This window comes from Xenia sp. Carnegie-2017, unplaced genomic scaffold, assembly GCF_021976095.1.
Source record: "Xenia sp. Carnegie-2017 unplaced genomic scaffold, XeniaSp_v1 HiC_scaffold_6, whole genome shotgun sequence".
Taxonomy (NCBI): domain Eukaryota; kingdom Metazoa; phylum Cnidaria; class Anthozoa; order Malacalcyonacea; family Xeniidae; genus Xenia; species Xenia sp. Carnegie-2017.
In genome coordinates this window covers 18,001,545-18,019,454 of record NW_025813526.1, presented here as the reverse complement: position 1 = coordinate 18,019,454, position 17,910 = coordinate 18,001,545, and the positions used below count along the sequence as shown (strand labels likewise).

Sequence of the window (17,910 nt, the reverse complement as noted above, 5' to 3'; positions counted from 1 at the left end):
GATTACATGGTAGAGAGGTACTATACATACCATGCAAAGCTCATTGATCACATGCTAAACGTTTATAGGAGCGCAACGAAAAAGAACCTCACAGAGAAAGCAGAAATACCTTTACGTACTTCTACATCATACGGCAATGTTGATAATGTACAACACAAATAAAAACAAGTCTTTACTGTGAAAAAAATATTATTAGTTTTTTTTTCATTTTTAGATACATATATGTCATACCATATTTACTAGTAGTACAAAAACAAAAAACTACATTAACAGTCGTTTTATAATTTTGGCTGACTATTTAAAGATAACTATTGTGTTCAAACATTAAACTAAGCAAATAAGTTCAGTTTTTCTTGGTACTTGCAACCGTGTTATATTGTCAAACCAAATGTATTGATGAATTTCATATTACACTTTGTAACTTTCTCGTTCCCATCCTGCACGAATTTTCTTTATTCGTTTATCCAAACATGGCATTAGTAGGATAATCTTTAAAATAACAATGACATATCCAATAAGAATGGTCAAAACAGTGGGATAAAAAAGGTACTGTACTTTCCATCTATGAAAACCTGTGTAAGCATAGATTGTGAAATGAAGAAGAGAAAATATCAAAGAAAAATAACCGAGACCAGATTGAACAAAATTCCACTCTCTCCAACTCATGCGATTGAGGACAGTAGGAAGTGACGTGATACCCAAAATAGACAAAGCGGACAGTCCCAGGACTCCAAGGGTCAAGAACGCTTCTCCTTGAGCAGTCATTCTTCCATAAAGACGAGCTGTTACGTTGTTGATTTGAATAAATTTATCTTGATAAAGACGTGATTTATATTCAGGACCCCAATAAAGTGTTGACATACAACCATGCATTGCAGCCAGTAACAATGCCAGCAAACCAAGTTGTTTACGAGCTTTCATCCAAATGTCAAGCCAGTTAGGAAAACGACGATATTTGGTACCTTTAAAAGAATCATTCATGGTATATAAAGAGATTTAAACTTAAGAATTTGATAGGAAATATAAATTACCTAATTTGGGTCAATTATTACAAATGCTATATTAATATTGCAAACATAATAATTTTATAAAAAAATTATATTACTTGTGTAAATTTGCAATGGGATAAAAGGATAAAAAACTTCATAAAAATAACAGATGCTCTCTAAATAATTTAAATGTTAACATTTATCACCCATAATTTATAAATAGTTTGTACCCTGCCTTTTTTGTATACATAAAGAATGGTCTAACTGACGTCATCACATACTTTATAATGCTAGACTTTTTTAAGTTCTGACAGGGTGCATATATTCGATACAGCTTGCCCAATTACTTTAAAAATAACTTAATGTTTGTGCTATTAATTTTGTTCTTTTTATGCTTAAATTTCATGCAATCAAGAACACGCCTAAACTTTTAGTTTTTATCGACGAATTGTATGAGCTGTTATTTAAAATATATATACATTGCGTATTAAGAAAGAAGAGGTCCAACAAATTAAGTTAAGTTGTTTTACTTCTAATATGGTCCAAGCCAAAAAATGAGTCGTTTTTGCTTTTGATACTGATGAGCAAATTTGCCTATAAATTTATTATTTAAGTGTCGAATCAATGAAAACGTAAAACACTAACAAACGTTAGTAGATCCTTAGTTAAGTTGGAAGATGTTTGGAGATAGAAGGTAAAAGGTTGGATATATATAGATGACACCAATAGAAAGAAGTCTATTATTATAATAAGAAAATGAAATATTTGATAGCAAAATTTTTGTTTCATTTCAGCTAAATTTCATTAAATTTGTCATGACTATTTTTAGGTTTGGTAAATGTGTCAACCACTAGTCCAGCAATGATCAACATAAAGACTCAAATGGTTTGTACTAGATTTAAATGTCAAATTACTTAACGTAAGTACACAGCAAGTTCGCAAACTCTGTTCCATTACAACTACTTGTGGTTACTTAAGAAAATGTTATCATCATCCCCTTAAAAATGTCATTTCTACAATGGCTTAGTGACATACTTGTGCTTGCACCTTAAAAGTATATAATATTAAGAATATTTTCAGGAAGTTTGCAACTTTTGGAATAATGAAATTGAACAATAAATAAGACATAAATGTTTAATTAAGTTTGTTATCTGAATGTTTTATGCAGTGCGGTGTTTGAAATTAAAACATTCATACGACATTCCTTTCACGAGAAAACATCAGCCCAACAATATTGACCTGCTCACCACTGTGTGACTTCATAGCTCAGTTGGTCAGAGCACTGCACCGGCACCGCAGAGGTCAAGGGTTCGAATCCCGTTGAGTCACCTGATTTTTTCAGGTCCTGAGACGATTGCTTAAATTGTCCAGCAAAAGTGTGAAGATCATATCTTCATTTAAGTTTGTTATCATTGCAGCAAAACTAATTTATAACGTGAACATAATTTCCATTCAATTTGACTGACTAAGTAAATTTATTTTCATTAGCAGTTTACTATATTTAAGATAAAGTTAACAATGTTCTTTATGGAAAGAGCTAATTTATTTGCATTTTAGGCTTCAAAATTATTTCTACGTTCTATTCAAGTAAGAAAGGCAAGGGTATTTGCCATTATATCAATATGAACAGCGCTAGCATCACAAAAATATATAAAACTTAGGTTTACGGAAACTGGGTGTTATCATTATCTTTGTCGATATAAGAGCACACAAAATCTTTAAATAAGCATTTGCGTAAAAGCGAAGTTTTCAGATCAACCTAATTTTAAAAACAACTTTTGTAAAATTGAATGAATCGTTTTCTTGGATTCTATGGGTTTTAAGATTTTAACTACTTTCAGAAATAAATAGTTTTTAGATTTTACAATAATTGAATAAGAACAATTTCGTTTAACATATTTTTTTAAATATTTTGATATTTTTTATTTTTACCGATATCACAGATATCACAAAATATTTCGTGTGAACGTATTTCTTTTTTAAATTGATACATGATTCTGGATACAAAATTATACTTGATGTTTAAAATCAATAAATACGTTGAAAAATATTATTTTAAGAAATCTTTGCTTAAAAATTGTAAATAGAAAATAGTCAGTTACTTTTTGGTCTTTTACTTATTATTGTAAATTTCATGCGATTTTATGGCGCAATATCAATCGCTGTACATGTACCTACGAATTTAGCTGATCATCGTAACTTATTATAAAAAATCGAGGTTGCGTACTTCACTCCACCACAAATTTTAGTTAGTCATATGAACTAAATGCCAGTTTATGTATTACCGTAATCAGCTGCAAAATAGCTGCAATGCATCCTGGGAGATAGACCAGATCCAAAAGTCCAATAACAGTGAATGCATTAAGTAAACTGAAACTTCTTAGTGGAAAGTTGGTAAAGGGTATCTTCCGTATTACGTAAGCCAATATGAAATACAGCCACATAATCAAGTAAAGAATTCCAAAAATTATCATCGATGCTCGCCAACTGGGAAACAATTCCAATGGCTTTCCTTCAATAGCTTGGGCAACCTGTAATGACCCTTGATCAAATGGGATGAACTGCATTGCTCGAGATATTTGCATAACCTAAATGAAAACGAAACATAAATTGATGATGAATAGATGAATTGCCTTTTTATGTGTAATAACAATAAAATTTAAAATCAAGAAGCAAAGAAAGTTTATTTTTATATCTATTGTGTAAAATAATTTTTGTTAACATTTCTGTTTAGTAAATAATCAAAAATACAAATGAAATTCCTAAAAAATAAACAATTAATTTGAAAAAATGGTAAACATTAATTAGAATAGAATATTAAAATAATACAACAATTACTTTTTCCTTTGCTTCAGCCTCATCACCACATATGAAAACAGTCCGACTTCCTCCATAAATATCTTGTTCCAATGCCCATGCAGATATCACATTAAAGCCTTTCACTACGCGTGCTTTAGGTATTAGACTGGATAAATACTCCGCATTTGATATTCCATTGAACTTGTTTTCTGTTCTATTGCTTACATCCACTACAATTTTACCTGAAAAAGGAAAAAGGCTCATATTAAAAAATATTTTTCAAATTTCAGTGCTATTAAGTGGCAAAGCCAGCTTGAAAAATATAATTCATATCGTTTTAAAAAAAATGTTTTCTTAGTGAGTGAGCACTAGAGCATTTATAAGCGTTAGCATTACTAAATCAAATAAATAAATACTATGTCGTCCAATAGTTATTAGTTTCCTACTTGCATATAATTTAAAAAAATCATTCTTGTTCATAGATTTTCCATAGTTATTTAGGTTAATACATACATTGATGATTGGTGCAAACAGCAAAGATACAGTAGCGGGTTAAAAGGATATGTGAAGGTAAAAAATAGGTTATTACAGCTGACCAAAAACAGGGCGCATCTTTGTTAATGCTGCATAAAGCATCTTATATGAAGATTCCTCTTAAAATCACCTACAATGATTTAAAAGCAATTAAACTCTTACACTGAGAAAAAGGCATTTTTTTAAAAAAATGGAATTCAATCGTGAAACTAACTACGTACAGCGAAGGACTCCAAAGCGTCCTTCGAAAGATTTTCTTTCCTGTGATGTCATCTTTTTCAATTATAAGACATGAAGATAAAAGTTTAAGACAATATATTATATTATAAAGACATAATCAATGCGTTAGTGTCAACCTATACTGTAATTAACGTAAGCAACTACGACTAATATGAACTATAAACTTTTTATCATGTAACACTATATCTACCATTTAATAGAACACCACATGATTTCATCATACTATCGTATCCATTCTGAGGAATTGCAAGAAAAATGACATCCGAGTGCTCAAGCGCTTCTTTAAGAGATAATATTTTGAACGATGATAAATGTGAAGATCTTTGGCGTTTAGTTGGATTCCTGCTGCCCATGATGACATCATAACCAGCCAATAAGAGTCGTCTAGTTAAAGCTCGACCAAAGTCTCCTGTGCCAAGGACGGTAATTGGCTCCCCTGCTTCTTTTTCTAACATTAAATTTGATGACATTTCAAGATCTGTATTGCTGTTGTATATAACTTCGCCCATTTTAAGCAAGAGTGACCGATTTCTGGTTATCTGAATGAAAACATTTAACAAAGTTTGAGTAGGCTTTTTTGATGGAACTAAACTCGAATGAGTCACAATGCATGAATTAATTTCCAAATGCTTTGTACAGTTGTGTAACTAGTAAAAAAATAAAGAGAATAAAATAAAACCTTGGAGCAAGCTACCTAAGACATTATTAAAAACTATTTTTTGTCTTAAAAGTTGATATAAACCATTTGAAGCCAACTTCTTCCGAATCTTTACTGATAATTTCCTATCATTCTACTATTCGTTTCTTATTTGAGTGGATTGGAAAATAATATAACGAATTCATAACTTCATTCTTATCTAAACCTGAAGTGGCCGCTGACGCACAATTTCAACATCGTTTTAAAATAAGCCAATCAAAAACTGCGCATCATCGAGAACCCATCCACATGTATACGGTATTTTGAAAACGGGGTTTTCCTCTGTTTTGGCCGAGCGTCCACACGTAAACGGCATTTTGGTGACCATAAACGGAGATTTTCGAATACGCTCTCCCGAGTGAAGACTTTGGTTTTGTGTTTACGCGTGGACGGACGAAGGCCGTGGTTTTTGAAAATGATGACGTAAATAATGGGCTCCAGTCTCATTAATTAGTCAAACGAGTACTATTTAAAATGGAGAGTTGCAAGTGCGTTGCTATTTTATTTAGAATAACTTCAAATTTGGGAGTCGTATGCAGAAAATGGATAACGTTTTTCTACTTTCACGGCAATCTGTGTCAAAAATCGTCCGAAAAATGTGTAACGTCATAACAATTTATCTCGGTCAAAACTCTATGAAACTTTCAAGGACAGAGGAAGAAGTAAATTGTCTGGTAAAAAAAGTTCCACAGTACGCACGATTTCCCTTAATATTTAGAGGCAATTGACGGAACCTACATAAAAATTAGGCAGCCTAATACATACTCAACAGATTACATCAATTGTAAGTGTCGTTATAGCTTTAAGGTTTAAGCTGCTTGTGACTATACTTATTGTTTCATGGATGTTGTTGTCAAATGGCCCGGGAGTATGCATGATGCTAGAGTATTTTCATACTCTAGTCTAGATTCCTCCTTTTAGAGCAGAAAACTTCCTCCATGCAAACGAACAATCCTTCCTGATGTAGATCCTGTGCCAGTATTTATTCTGGGAGATCCTGCATCTTCACTTATGCCGTATGTTATGAAGGAATATTCAAATGGTGGTCAACAGTTCAAGAACAATACTTTGGTTTAACCTTGTGCAAGGTTCGCATGGTAAATGAATGTTCCTTTGGCCGCATTAAAGCTAGATTTGGAACAATGAATGAGCTACCATGTGTCATTTATGCATGTTTTGTGCTGCATAATTACTGTGATATAAACAATGAAAAGATTGTAGAAGAGAAGGTTACCTCTGCCATTAATTACGATAGAGAGTTTCAACCAGCTGTTGTTGGTAACAATTTCACCATTAATTGCAATGAAAGTGAATGTAAAAAAACAAGAAGGATTTTGACCAAGTACGTTGATCCTTGAGAGTCTGATGTGTTTTACAATTACAGAACAATTTGCAGCAACACTTCTTGTAAATATACTTATAATAGATTGAAATTGATAGCTTTTCCAAGATTGACCTTGACACAGCATTGATATATTGCTTTTTAATTTAATTATGGAATATAAGAAAGGTTTTTTTTGAACATAACATTAATCTACTTAGCTATGGGGTTCATTTAATTATATACATTGCTTCAAATTGTGCCATTAATGCTGCCTTTAGAAAAAATAAACTGTGCAAATATATTTTTGTATTTTTTTATGAATAATTGGGGAACACATCTGATTGTTCAGGCTATCTTGGTTGTAAAGTTGTCAAGTTGTATTTATCATGAATACTTGTGTGCATTGTGCATAATTATTTGTGCATAAATTAGGTTTGAAGCCATGTGGATGTCTCCATTATGGTAGTTAAGAAATGCTGCCATTTCATCAATTTTTTCTAGATTCATACTGAGATTTTTCTTTTTCATTTCTCTTGTTTGTAGCCCCTTATCAAGTAATCTCCTGCTCTTCTCCGGAGGTCTCGATATTGTCTGCTTTTGTAAGATATCGCTCTCAAAGATTATTGATGATGCAGGACTCAAAGCAGTTGAAGATGAATTAATTGAGTCTATTGTGATGTCTGCATATAATTGGTAACACTTTGGTAAAATCTTGTTTGTTATGGGGAAAATCTTTTCCGATATCATTGGCGCTTTCTGCTGATGGATATTGCTACTTAAATAAATCGAGTATATCAGAGTACTTGCTCTGACAAGATTTCCAGTCGATGTTCTCTGTGGTTTGTTCAACCTTGTATTCCTCCGCAACTTTAAGGAGAAGCTTGACCTTATCATCAGTCCAAATATAAAATTCGACTTTACCTTTTCCTTTGGTGGAGCCCTTATTTAACTTGGCCATTCGAATTTTTATTTAAACATACGAAATCAAACAAACAGGGTGCCCCACGATGCCAAAGGCAAAGAGATGTTGATAAATAGCACCGAAATTTGGATGCTGCAAAAGCTTGATAGTCTCTTGTCACAAGTAAATACGCATGCTCTGTGCTTAGAACTGTTAAATTTCCTTCGTTTTTGCGCAGACGTGTACACAGGCGAAAACAATTCGAATACGCTACATGTGGACGCAAATCTCTTCAAAAACGGTGAAAAAACCTCCGTTTTCAAAAATATCGGTATTCTCGAGGATGGGGCCTGAGTGATACACTAACAATTGTAAATGTAGTCTATTTTATTAATTAAACCTTAAGAATGCAGATGGTCGAATTCACAATGACTTTTGTACATGTGTGTCTATGGTTAAGACAGATAAACCTTTAAAGAATTCAGTTTAGTGGTAATGAGCTATTTTTTTTACAAAGCTTTTACTTAAGGAAAAGAAAAAGCCCGCCATACTTTGAGAAGATTTAATCATCCTCATCAAAACAATTTAAAGTTCCAGAATAAACTGTGTTAACACTTGACCGGACGTTGATAATCACAATGAGGCATGAACAATGTTAAAAACACAGTAAATATGTTAAATTTTAAGCCACTTATCATCATTCTCCTGAATGACTGCTCGTGATTCAACGAGCTGCTTCTTGCTTAAACAGGAAATCGAAATATATTGGTCTCCAGCTGAGCTTAGAAGAAACATGTCAAGGGCTTAAGATTTATATGTCGCCACCAAAGACTAATACCCTTATCTGAATTGTTTGTGTTATCCATGAAATGGTGACTAAAATAAATATTTCAACTAAATTTCACAAGAAAAGTAAATACTTGTGATCCATGCAAATGAGGCATTGTTATGACATTTTACACAATCGTTTATCAAAGAATGATATTATCAGTGCCGATATTGCACCTCATCTGAATGTTAAGTTAAGCAAATAAACATGTCACATGTGTCCAATAATGGTTTAATTTGATACAAGAATGGTTGTTGAATAATTTCGTATAAAGAAGCGTAGAACTTTCTCGAATATCGTATGTATTTTTTAGAAAAATTATGCATTGCAATGCAAACTGATTGAAATCAGCACTAGAGGGCTGTTTAAACGAGCCCTACCAAGCGAGATATCGTAAGATCTACCGTATTATCAGTGTACCCCTAACACACGAGATCTCGCTATTGTTTATCTGAGATCTTGCCATATATAGCTAGAAATTTCCCGTGTCAACGTATATGGCAGGGATGTATAGCTCTCCTTGTAGCGCTGAAAATGTAATGCATTAGCATGCGATAAGACATCGTTTTTGTGTTATTGCGAACAGAAGTCATTAACGGGAGCAAACAAAGTAAAAAATCATAAAAACAAAGGCTACATCTTATTTTGGTTTGTTTTCAGATATTTTGTACATTAGCGTCGAAACTCGCTGCTCAAGCCGAGCTATTGATCTGGGGCCAGATAATGCCCGTAAAAGTACAACCCTACAGGGAGGGCTACCCCTTTCCGTATGGCTCATTTAAACAGCCTTTTAGTCTGCTCGACACATTTATAGATATTCTATAATAAACTTTAATTTAGGAAAACATTTCTCTTCGTGAAGACTTTGGAGACAATGTAGCAAAATCACATCACTTGTGGCTTAGACAACAGGGATGAATTTACTGTTCATGTCAAACAAATTACAATCTACATAAATAGAGTTGGGATGAAAACAATAAACTATAGCTGAGTAATGAAAATCAACATACGCGACCATATGTAAGACTTAGACAAAATACGAATATTTCCATGATATTCCTGTACAATGTCATGCGACTAAGAATATATCCATGTATCCACGGATTTCTTTATCAGTTTTTGTTCAAGATAAAAAATAGTCAGACGAAAAAAGTCAAATCAAGATCAAATTGATTCTTAGAAATTATGTATATGACAAAGCGTAATGAATCACAACAAATACAGACACAAAACTCTCCTTTCAAAATAGAAAGATATATAATCAAATAGCAAAATTGTCGAAAATCCTGATAAATTACCTTTATAAGAATCTGGACTTTCGTCAAATTGGGATTTCAGCTCTTTACCCAAGCACACAAGCGGAAGTTTGAGTGCTGATAATGAAACAAGCTATTTTTATATCTAGCGACTATTTGGAACGAAGTCAACAAGAATTGACAGATGCAACAAAGACCATGGAACGAGAATGTGAATATCAAATATCAAATAATATTCAACTAGTTTTCATCGATATATTATATCTAAATTCAGAGTCCCGTCTTTTTATTTTACACCATATAAGAAATCAAGCAGTCTGATCAAAGATCTTCTTGTTAAAGAGCCTTTTTTAAGATATTAAGCTATACACAACTCGCAATTGCAAAATAATCAATAGAGAATTATGCCAAAATTGCCCTATCCTAGCATTCAATAGTCATGCTAATACTTTGCAATAGACAAAAAATTATAATTTTGAATGGTGTAAGATGTATGGAAAGTAAAGTTGAAGCTCATTAAGAACATTTATTTCTTTGTTCAACGACTTCCTTGAATATAGTGTCAGATAACATATGACCTTCCATAGAAAAAAATGAAATTTGAGGCGAAGTATTTATGTAGTCTGTAAACAGCTCACAGGCAAATGACGCATATAACATCATGTTTTTCACGTCACTGCCTGCAAAACGTTTCAAAATTTCTTGATTTTTGAACACCTAATCGCATATTGGGTTATTTCAGAACAACAAATTATATAAGTGTTTGAGTGATCTTATCTTTTCCTGAACAGACCTTATTAGAAGTCATGAGTTTAATACAAGTGGTATTATAAATTTAAGCACTCCGTAATCATTCTCGAGGTTTTAAATTACACAAACATTGAAATTAATTCGTCTTCTATATCTAATTGAAAACATTTTCGGCAAGTTCGTACATTTCTTTTGTTTTCTTAAACATTCATCGATTCAAAAGCTTTATTTACTTTGTGCATGATGGAGGCCGAGGACAAATTGGGCATTCACGAAAAATTTAACAAGCAGTACAAGTAGAAAATAAGATTAAAGGCTTCAAACAGACGACTTACCTTAACACAAAGTCACGAAGCAAAATCCATGAAATCGATAGGAGATAAACACGTTTATAAAATGACAGCAATATAAGGCATGTGCTGACTTGTCAATAGTTGAGTTAGCATAAGCTGTGCAAAGAAATCTGAGCTCACTAATTAATCAATAAAGAGAATTTACAAATCAATTATCAACACACGTTGGAGAAAAAGTTAACACGGAGGTTTTAAAGTTATTTGTTTCGCATGAAATTATTATTTTATAAGAAAAACTTTGCACATGAACCTGTGCAAATACAGCAAAGATCTTGTATTTCTTAAGTAAAAACGTCGAACACACTATTTTGATGGTAAAAATACTCACGCGGAAATGCATGCACACAAATAATGATAATTTTTCGTCAAAGTATAGCTGCCAAAATGCTGCACAAAGAGCAAAATACAACTTCCCTTTCTTATGATATTTTCATGCAAATCACTTTTCTATGATCTATTTCTTTTCCTGAATACTCAGTAATTTTCAGAACATCAATTAACCTAATGCTCGGTTTCAATATAATCTTCTCCAGTATTGTTTAGCTCAATGTTACGCCTTCACGCTAATGCATGTCACATGACTGTGCTCACATGCTCACACACAGATTGTTCATGCATTTCGATTGCGTACAACCGCTTCAGTAATTCAGAATCTCACGTACAAAGATGTAGTTTAGAAAAGCTCCTCTAAATGGAAAACGTATTTTACCTCCTTTTATAACTGAGTATGAAGTTTATTGTAGGAAATACATGTGATTGTAATTGGTGAATTTGTACGTCCGTGAGTATAACGTATCTCAGTGTTCTGTAACAGTACGTCCGTGAGTATAACGTATCTCAGTGTTCTGTAACAGTACGTCCGTGAGTATAACGTATCTCAGTGTTCTGTAACAGTACGTCCGTGAGTATAACGTATCTCAGTGTTCTGTAACAGTACGTCCGTGAGTATAATGTATCTCAGTGTTCTGTAACAGTACGTCCGTGAGTATAACGTATCTCAGTGTTCTGTAACAGTACGTCCGTGAGTATAACGTATCTCAGTGTTCTGTAACAGTACGTCCGTGAGTATAATGTATCTCAGTGTTCTGTAACAGTACGTCCGTGAGTATAACGTATCTCAGTGTTCTGTAACAGTACGTCCGTGAGTATAACGTATCTCAGTGTTCTGTAACAGTACGTCCGTGAGTATAATGTATCTCAGTGTTCTGTAACAGTACGTCCGTGAGTATAATGTATCTCATTGTTCTGTAACAGTACGTCCGTGAGTATAATGTATCTCAGTGTTCTGTAACAGTACGTCCGTGAGTATAATGTATCTCAGTGTTCTGTAACAGCACTTTGCTCATCCTTGAAATAACATATTGTGCTGCAATGATTTTGCTACTTGATAATAAGTAAAATATAGAGCTTCGAATAATGTATTTGACATGATAAATGATGGGGAAGTTACATAAAAGTAATGTTAAAAACTTAAATTATTGAAAAACTAAAAATTTAAAAGTATTTGTATGATTTGCTTTAGTTTTAATTGAAGCAAACGTTGCACCCGATGATAATTCTGCCAAAATGTATCGTGTCATTTGAAATCTTTGTTTAACAATTGAAAGATGCTAAATAAAATGTTTTGTTGCAGTGAGATCAGAGTTGCTTACTTATATAATGACCGTAATTGGGTTTAATGTCGTCCCTACAGATGTAACAGTTGATTTGCTCTTCCCCGTCTGTCCTATAGAGCGTTTTCATCATGCAGTCGTCATGATGGGGTAAAATCGCATATAATGAAAAGATTTTATGTTCTTACATGCTCTGTTCAACATCGGCACTTTGATGTTCTTCCCAACATGGCTGCTTTGACGTCACATGCAAACACTCCATTTCACTTTATTCACGCATTCTATTATAGCACTCAGTTTTACAGGACTCTATTGCAAGACACGTGAAAAATAACGTAATGACTTGTACACATTTAAGTTAACTGGTTAAGTCAGGCCAATTCAATGTGGGTGTTGTATTGAAGATTGATTTTTGATTTTATGTAATAAGTTTGAAAAACAAGCATTGAAGCAGCAGCGAGAACCAGTGGCGGATCCAGTGCACGTCAAAATAAATTGGAGCTCCTCCATTTTAAATACAAATTACATTCAGAAAAACACTGTTGGTTTTCATTTTCTAAAAAATATAATCTTACAAATGGATTAGCGTCTGAGGTGTTTAAAAATGTAAATATACCCAAAAATGTGCTGAAGGAATTTATTTTGACGTACTCTATATCCGCCAATGTCGAGAACGGTCAAATATAAATTAAACTTGTAATGGATACAGCTTACGCGAATATAATATTTAACTTGCAGTGTACTGGACACAAAACTGAAATAAAACTGTGTCGATTCAATACATTTTTTCTTTGTTATAGCCTCCTTCTGTCTGAAATTTGCATTTGTCTCAAACAACTTGAAGGTTACAGACGTCGAGCGATAGGTGGAAGACTAGTAATGGGCAACTGCTTTCTAGATTCACTCAAATCTCATTTTGGTTTTCGAAACATGTCGTTTCCAAAATACTAATCAGCTTTACGTTGTGCAAACACTGAGTTTATGAACAGAATTAGCCATGCAAAACGGTCAATGAGCTCTATTACGCGTAAGTAAACTATGGAAAAGCATTCAAACATCTGTTGATCACGGAAAGTTCTTTTAACGCGCATGAATTCTACACGTACGCAGCATGCATCCCGCACGTTCGCATTTTTGGCAATATAAATGGTCTAAAACTTTCACACCTTCATGCATGGCAAGAAACTGCTGGAAGTGTTAAAACTGAATAATAATTCAATTAATTGAATAAAGATTTTTTTCTCCTAATCATTTCTATATAAACAAAATCGCCAATCTTACATTTATATATAAACTAGTATGCAAGCGTCGTAAATTCATGGAAAAAATTCTATTAAGAAAGCCTAAAAGAAATCCATTGAAGAAAAATTGACAAATATGAAATATGTAATAGAGTAGCTGAAAATTGACCTGTTCTTCATACAGTAAAATTACAACGTGAAAATTAATAAATCTTATTCCGATTTACTTTTGCTTTCTTTCTTAAATATTGTCAATGGTGACAATGATGTCACAGTGTTATAAGTCGCTCCTATAGCAGAGCCAGTGGTTGACAGAACACCCCCGGCAACCCACGTGACACCACCATACGCAGTTCCTGCAGCAAACATGGTTGTGTTGTAAACAGTACCCGATAACTTTCCCAAAATTCCTGATGGTTGTTCGTCAGTTGATAATTTTTCACACGAATTTTTTTCCACCTTCTTTAAGAAAAAAATACGTCATAGAGTTAAAAAGCCATATCTAGAAGCTTCCGAAGAATTTGGTCATATTATTGAATAAAAGCAAAAGACGTAAATTGAGTGTTAATTTTCAAACTTATTTCAAAGCCATCGTCATACATCTAAAGTCATCTCATTGTAATGATAAAAATAGATCGTTTGTTTTTTTGCTTTCTTACACAATGGAGTGAAATAGTTATACAACGTAGCATTAAGTCATTTAAAGTTCACAATTGCTCAGTTCTCGTAGCGCTGAAAATAACTTTTAGAGTCATCTTTCATCAAAAAACTGTGAGCTTTCTTTGAAAATTCTTTGAACTTAACCCTTCACATGGCAGTTTGGCAGGTCTAGATTTTTCAAAAAAGTTTAGTCGTATCTCTTTTTATTCTCAAGACATTAAAGTTGTGTGATGTCCGAATTATAGAGAAAGTGAAGTTGCATTGCATAATGGTCGATGAAAATTATAGCTAAATATTCTTATAGTCTTATGCCATTTTTAGGTAGACTTTTATATCATAACAGCCCGCTTTTCATACAATCGTCGAAAAACAGCTGATATTGGCTCAATAATTAAAAGTAAACATGGTTTGACGATCAGGAATGCTGATCGTCGAGATGGAACATGGCTCTACGTCAACGATTCGATTCTACCTGCGCAAATATCGACGGTTTCTATTTTTAAAAGGAGCCGCGAGTAGGAATATTCGACGACTCAACATGCAATGATAGTTATTCATACAAAAAATTTATACTGAAATATGGTCGAAATAAGCATTGCATTTTAATTTTTCAAAATTTGGCCTCAATGAATGAATTTTGCTCTCGTAGCGCACGTTTCTTCAATGATTTATGATTAATGTTTATGTATAGAAACTTGTGTAGCATCTCAAATAGTAAAAAACGCAGTTTTGACCTAAATTTTTTAACGCACTTGCATTTTTGCTCTTGACATTCCATAAGGTCGTTTATTCTGTAATTTTAGACACATTATGCTCCGTTGAAGTTGAACTATGTTTTTAGACACACTCTAAAATGCAACATTTGTGAGTCGTGTCTCTACTGCGACTGGAATCATTATAAAGGGCGAATAAAAATATGTTAAGATTGTAATGATTACAATATCGCCGTGCTAAGCCTTCGGGTGTATAAAGTATAGTCAGCTGCATGGATATAATACAAATCTTTGTCACAAGCACAAAAGCATTTTGCTCCTGGAGATTGAACATAATATATCTAACGGCAAAATTGCACAGTTATGCACAAGTGGAATTGGCGAAGTGATCTGGCATGGAAATTTTACAATAGATTTATTTCATAAGGTATCTATCCTGTATCTATCATGATATAGTAATTAGCTGGAACCATGGTGTCGCCGGGAAGGGATCAGGGGCATGTCCCTCAGTTATTCCAAAGACCGAATTTGAGATTTTAAAAAATATGAAAAGAAACTAAGGGAAGTGTGCAATAAATCCATGCTTCCTGTAAACGGTCACATTGCAGTATAATAAATAGCAACCTTAAAGCATCGTAGTGATAAGATTGCCTGGAACACACTTGTTGTCAAATTTAACAGACAGCTGCCCTTCAATAAACGTGTGGTCTTTAGAAAATCAAATCAAACATATTTTCAAGGTGGCTTGCCCTCGAACCACAGTTAAGACTCACACCTTTGACGGTTGCATTCAGCTCAATCTAGCGACGCCACGGTGTGCGGAAGATCGATAGTTGAGAAGGATCATATTCATATATTTTATTTGCATAAATATAAACATAAATGAACATCAACATCCGTGCGAATATCGAACTTCCATGATCTTAGTATCTATTAAACATCTACATTCTAGTCGAAATGTCTTGAGTCAAGATGAAGTATCACACTCTTTCAAATAATCGGTAAACTTCATTCAAATCATTTTTGATGGAATATAATACATACGTGAACTAAAAAACGTTTCCTTTACTACTGTTGAGCTGGCTATAGTGCTACTTTCTGTAGGTGGAGCCTTTGTATCATGACTGGTAACTGAGGTAACTGCTTTGATGGACAAATAAACGTAGTGACCTTACCCAGTTTTACAAAATGTTCAGCCGCTAATTCTAATTTATTACCATTAATATTTAGTGTATGTTTAGAAAGATGGTTACTCGAGAATTGGTTAGATTGCACAGAAAATTGATAATCTTTGAAAGATATTTTAAGAATATTTAACAATTTATGTATGTTAGTGAAATAAAAATCACAGTAAATAGGAGTTCAAAACAAATATAGCGATACTCATGCTTACGTTGTGATGATAACAAATATTACATTAAAGTCACGCGACATATGAAGCTAAACGTGACGTCTTTAGATAAAAATATAGACTACACTGGCGTTTGTCATTGTCGATTTAAAAATAAAAAAGACCATTTTCAACGATGAAACGTAGAATACTGATGCAGAGATGTTTTGATTAAAATTTCCATACAAACTCGAAGTAATTATGGTTTGATTCAAATATCTGCATGCATTTAATAACGCTTCTTGTGTTACAGTACAATTGTCCTTTGATCAGTAATTCGAAACAGAATAACACAATTTGATAGAAATTTTATAGCCTTGCAAATAAAAGATGATATTTTTAGTATTCAAAAGACATACGCACGAAACTGATATCTCTAAGGGTTTGCGATAATTGTTAAAAGACGAAAACATATATTGTTATTACCTTAATATTTGAGTCTGACATGTCGTATTTACTTTCTTCTTGCGTTTCGTCGTAGTCAGAGAAAATATGTGTTCTTTTTGACTGGAATGAAACAAATTTCAACAATAAGAACAATTAACAGAAACCAAATAAGCTGACAAAATCAACTTTACCAAGTTTACATCGCTTTGCGTGGATTCAAGCATATTTTAAATGAAATATTTTAAAGAGTACTCTTCGTTGCGCTAAGCGACGATGCTAATTTATGATAACAAAGGGTCAGTGTTAATTTAACCAATGAAATTACTGTATTTTGATACGACCTGCTGAATATAATAGATTATATCGAGCAACGTTTAGCCATTCAGGTAAAGCAACGAGAACTTTTTCACGATCCTTGGAAAGATGAATTTCATATGACAGTCCAATGTTTGCTTGATTTAAATTCAAGGATTACTGTCCAGCGTTTTCGTCAACCAGGAAAAGGAATAATAGAAATTTTTATTTGTAGCAAGTGGAAGAAGAAAGCTCTTGAGAAGGGAGTGATCCTGTTTTTTCATTTATATTAAAGTCACGCAACATATAAAGTTGAACGTGACGCGCTTAGACAAAACGGTAGACATTAACTGGCGCGACACATTTTTCATGAAAAAGAGCATTTTCTACGATAAACAACAAGATATTGATACAGACATGCTGTCGATTGAAATTACCCATATGAGATTGAAATTAACCAGATGTTTATAAGGGTAGGTCTTAGTTACCCATTTATACCCCAACTTAAAATTTTACCCCAATTTGAAATACAAAAGTGTTACTAGAATATGAAATGATATTGAAATTGGCTTTCCATTAATGATCGGAACCAACCTCCTCTATCTCTATGCTTTCACACTTACTGTGGATATTGTGAAGAGAATACTACCATGGAGTGCAGCTATAATAAGCAAATGAAATGAAAAAAAAAAATGACGAAAAAATGGAGGTGGCATTGGAGATGGTAATGGAGAGAAAGCAACAACAAGCGCTCAATTAACTTAGATCATCGGAAGATAGACAGCCCAAGAGAAATGTTTTGATATGTATGATATAAAAAGAGACCACAGGAACTTAAATTTTAAAGTTTGCAAAATAGTTATGAGATGAGTTATTTTAAGAAGCTGAGTGCTGGATAATAAAAAAAGGAGACTTTCATTGGAAGAACGGAGATACAATT

The 17,910-nt window shown here is 33.2% G+C and overlaps 1 protein-coding gene and 1 long non-coding RNA gene across 5 annotated transcripts; both read right to left on the bottom strand.

The window, feature by feature from the left end:
• Positions 1–654: 654 nt before the first annotated feature.
• LOC124458138 (metalloreductase STEAP4-like) lies at positions 655–10,775 on the bottom strand. Of its 4 annotated transcripts, XM_047008218.1 has the most exons (6): positions 10,655–10,774; positions 9,612–9,686; positions 4,753–5,101; positions 3,828–4,030; positions 3,275–3,577; positions 655–962 (listed from the first exon to the last, which is right to left on the bottom strand). In XM_047008218.1, the coding sequence occupies exons 3-6, from the start codon at positions 5,069–5,071 to the stop codon at positions 918–920; spliced, it is 870 nt and encodes a 289-aa protein (XP_046864174.1). In that variant the 5' UTR covers positions 5,072–5,101; positions 9,612–9,686; positions 10,655–10,774; the 3' UTR covers positions 655–917. The 4 variants fall into 4 exon arrangements, with proteins under 4 accessions (XP_046864174.1, XP_046864176.1, XP_046864175.1 ...); XM_047008220.1 differs by lacking the exon at positions 9,612–9,686 and having other exon boundaries at positions 10,655–10,775; XM_047008219.1 differs by lacking the exon at positions 10,655–10,774 and having other exon boundaries at positions 9,612–9,738.
• A 2,705-nt stretch (positions 10,776–13,480) lies between these two features.
• LOC124456788 lies at positions 13,481–16,961 on the bottom strand. The gene is made up of 3 exons (XR_006952466.1): positions 16,868–16,961; positions 16,716–16,796; positions 13,481–13,988 (listed from the first exon to the last, which is right to left on the bottom strand). It is a non-coding gene; the product is annotated as an uncharacterized LOC124456788 (long non-coding RNA).
• Positions 16,962–17,910: the final 949 nt, after the last annotated feature.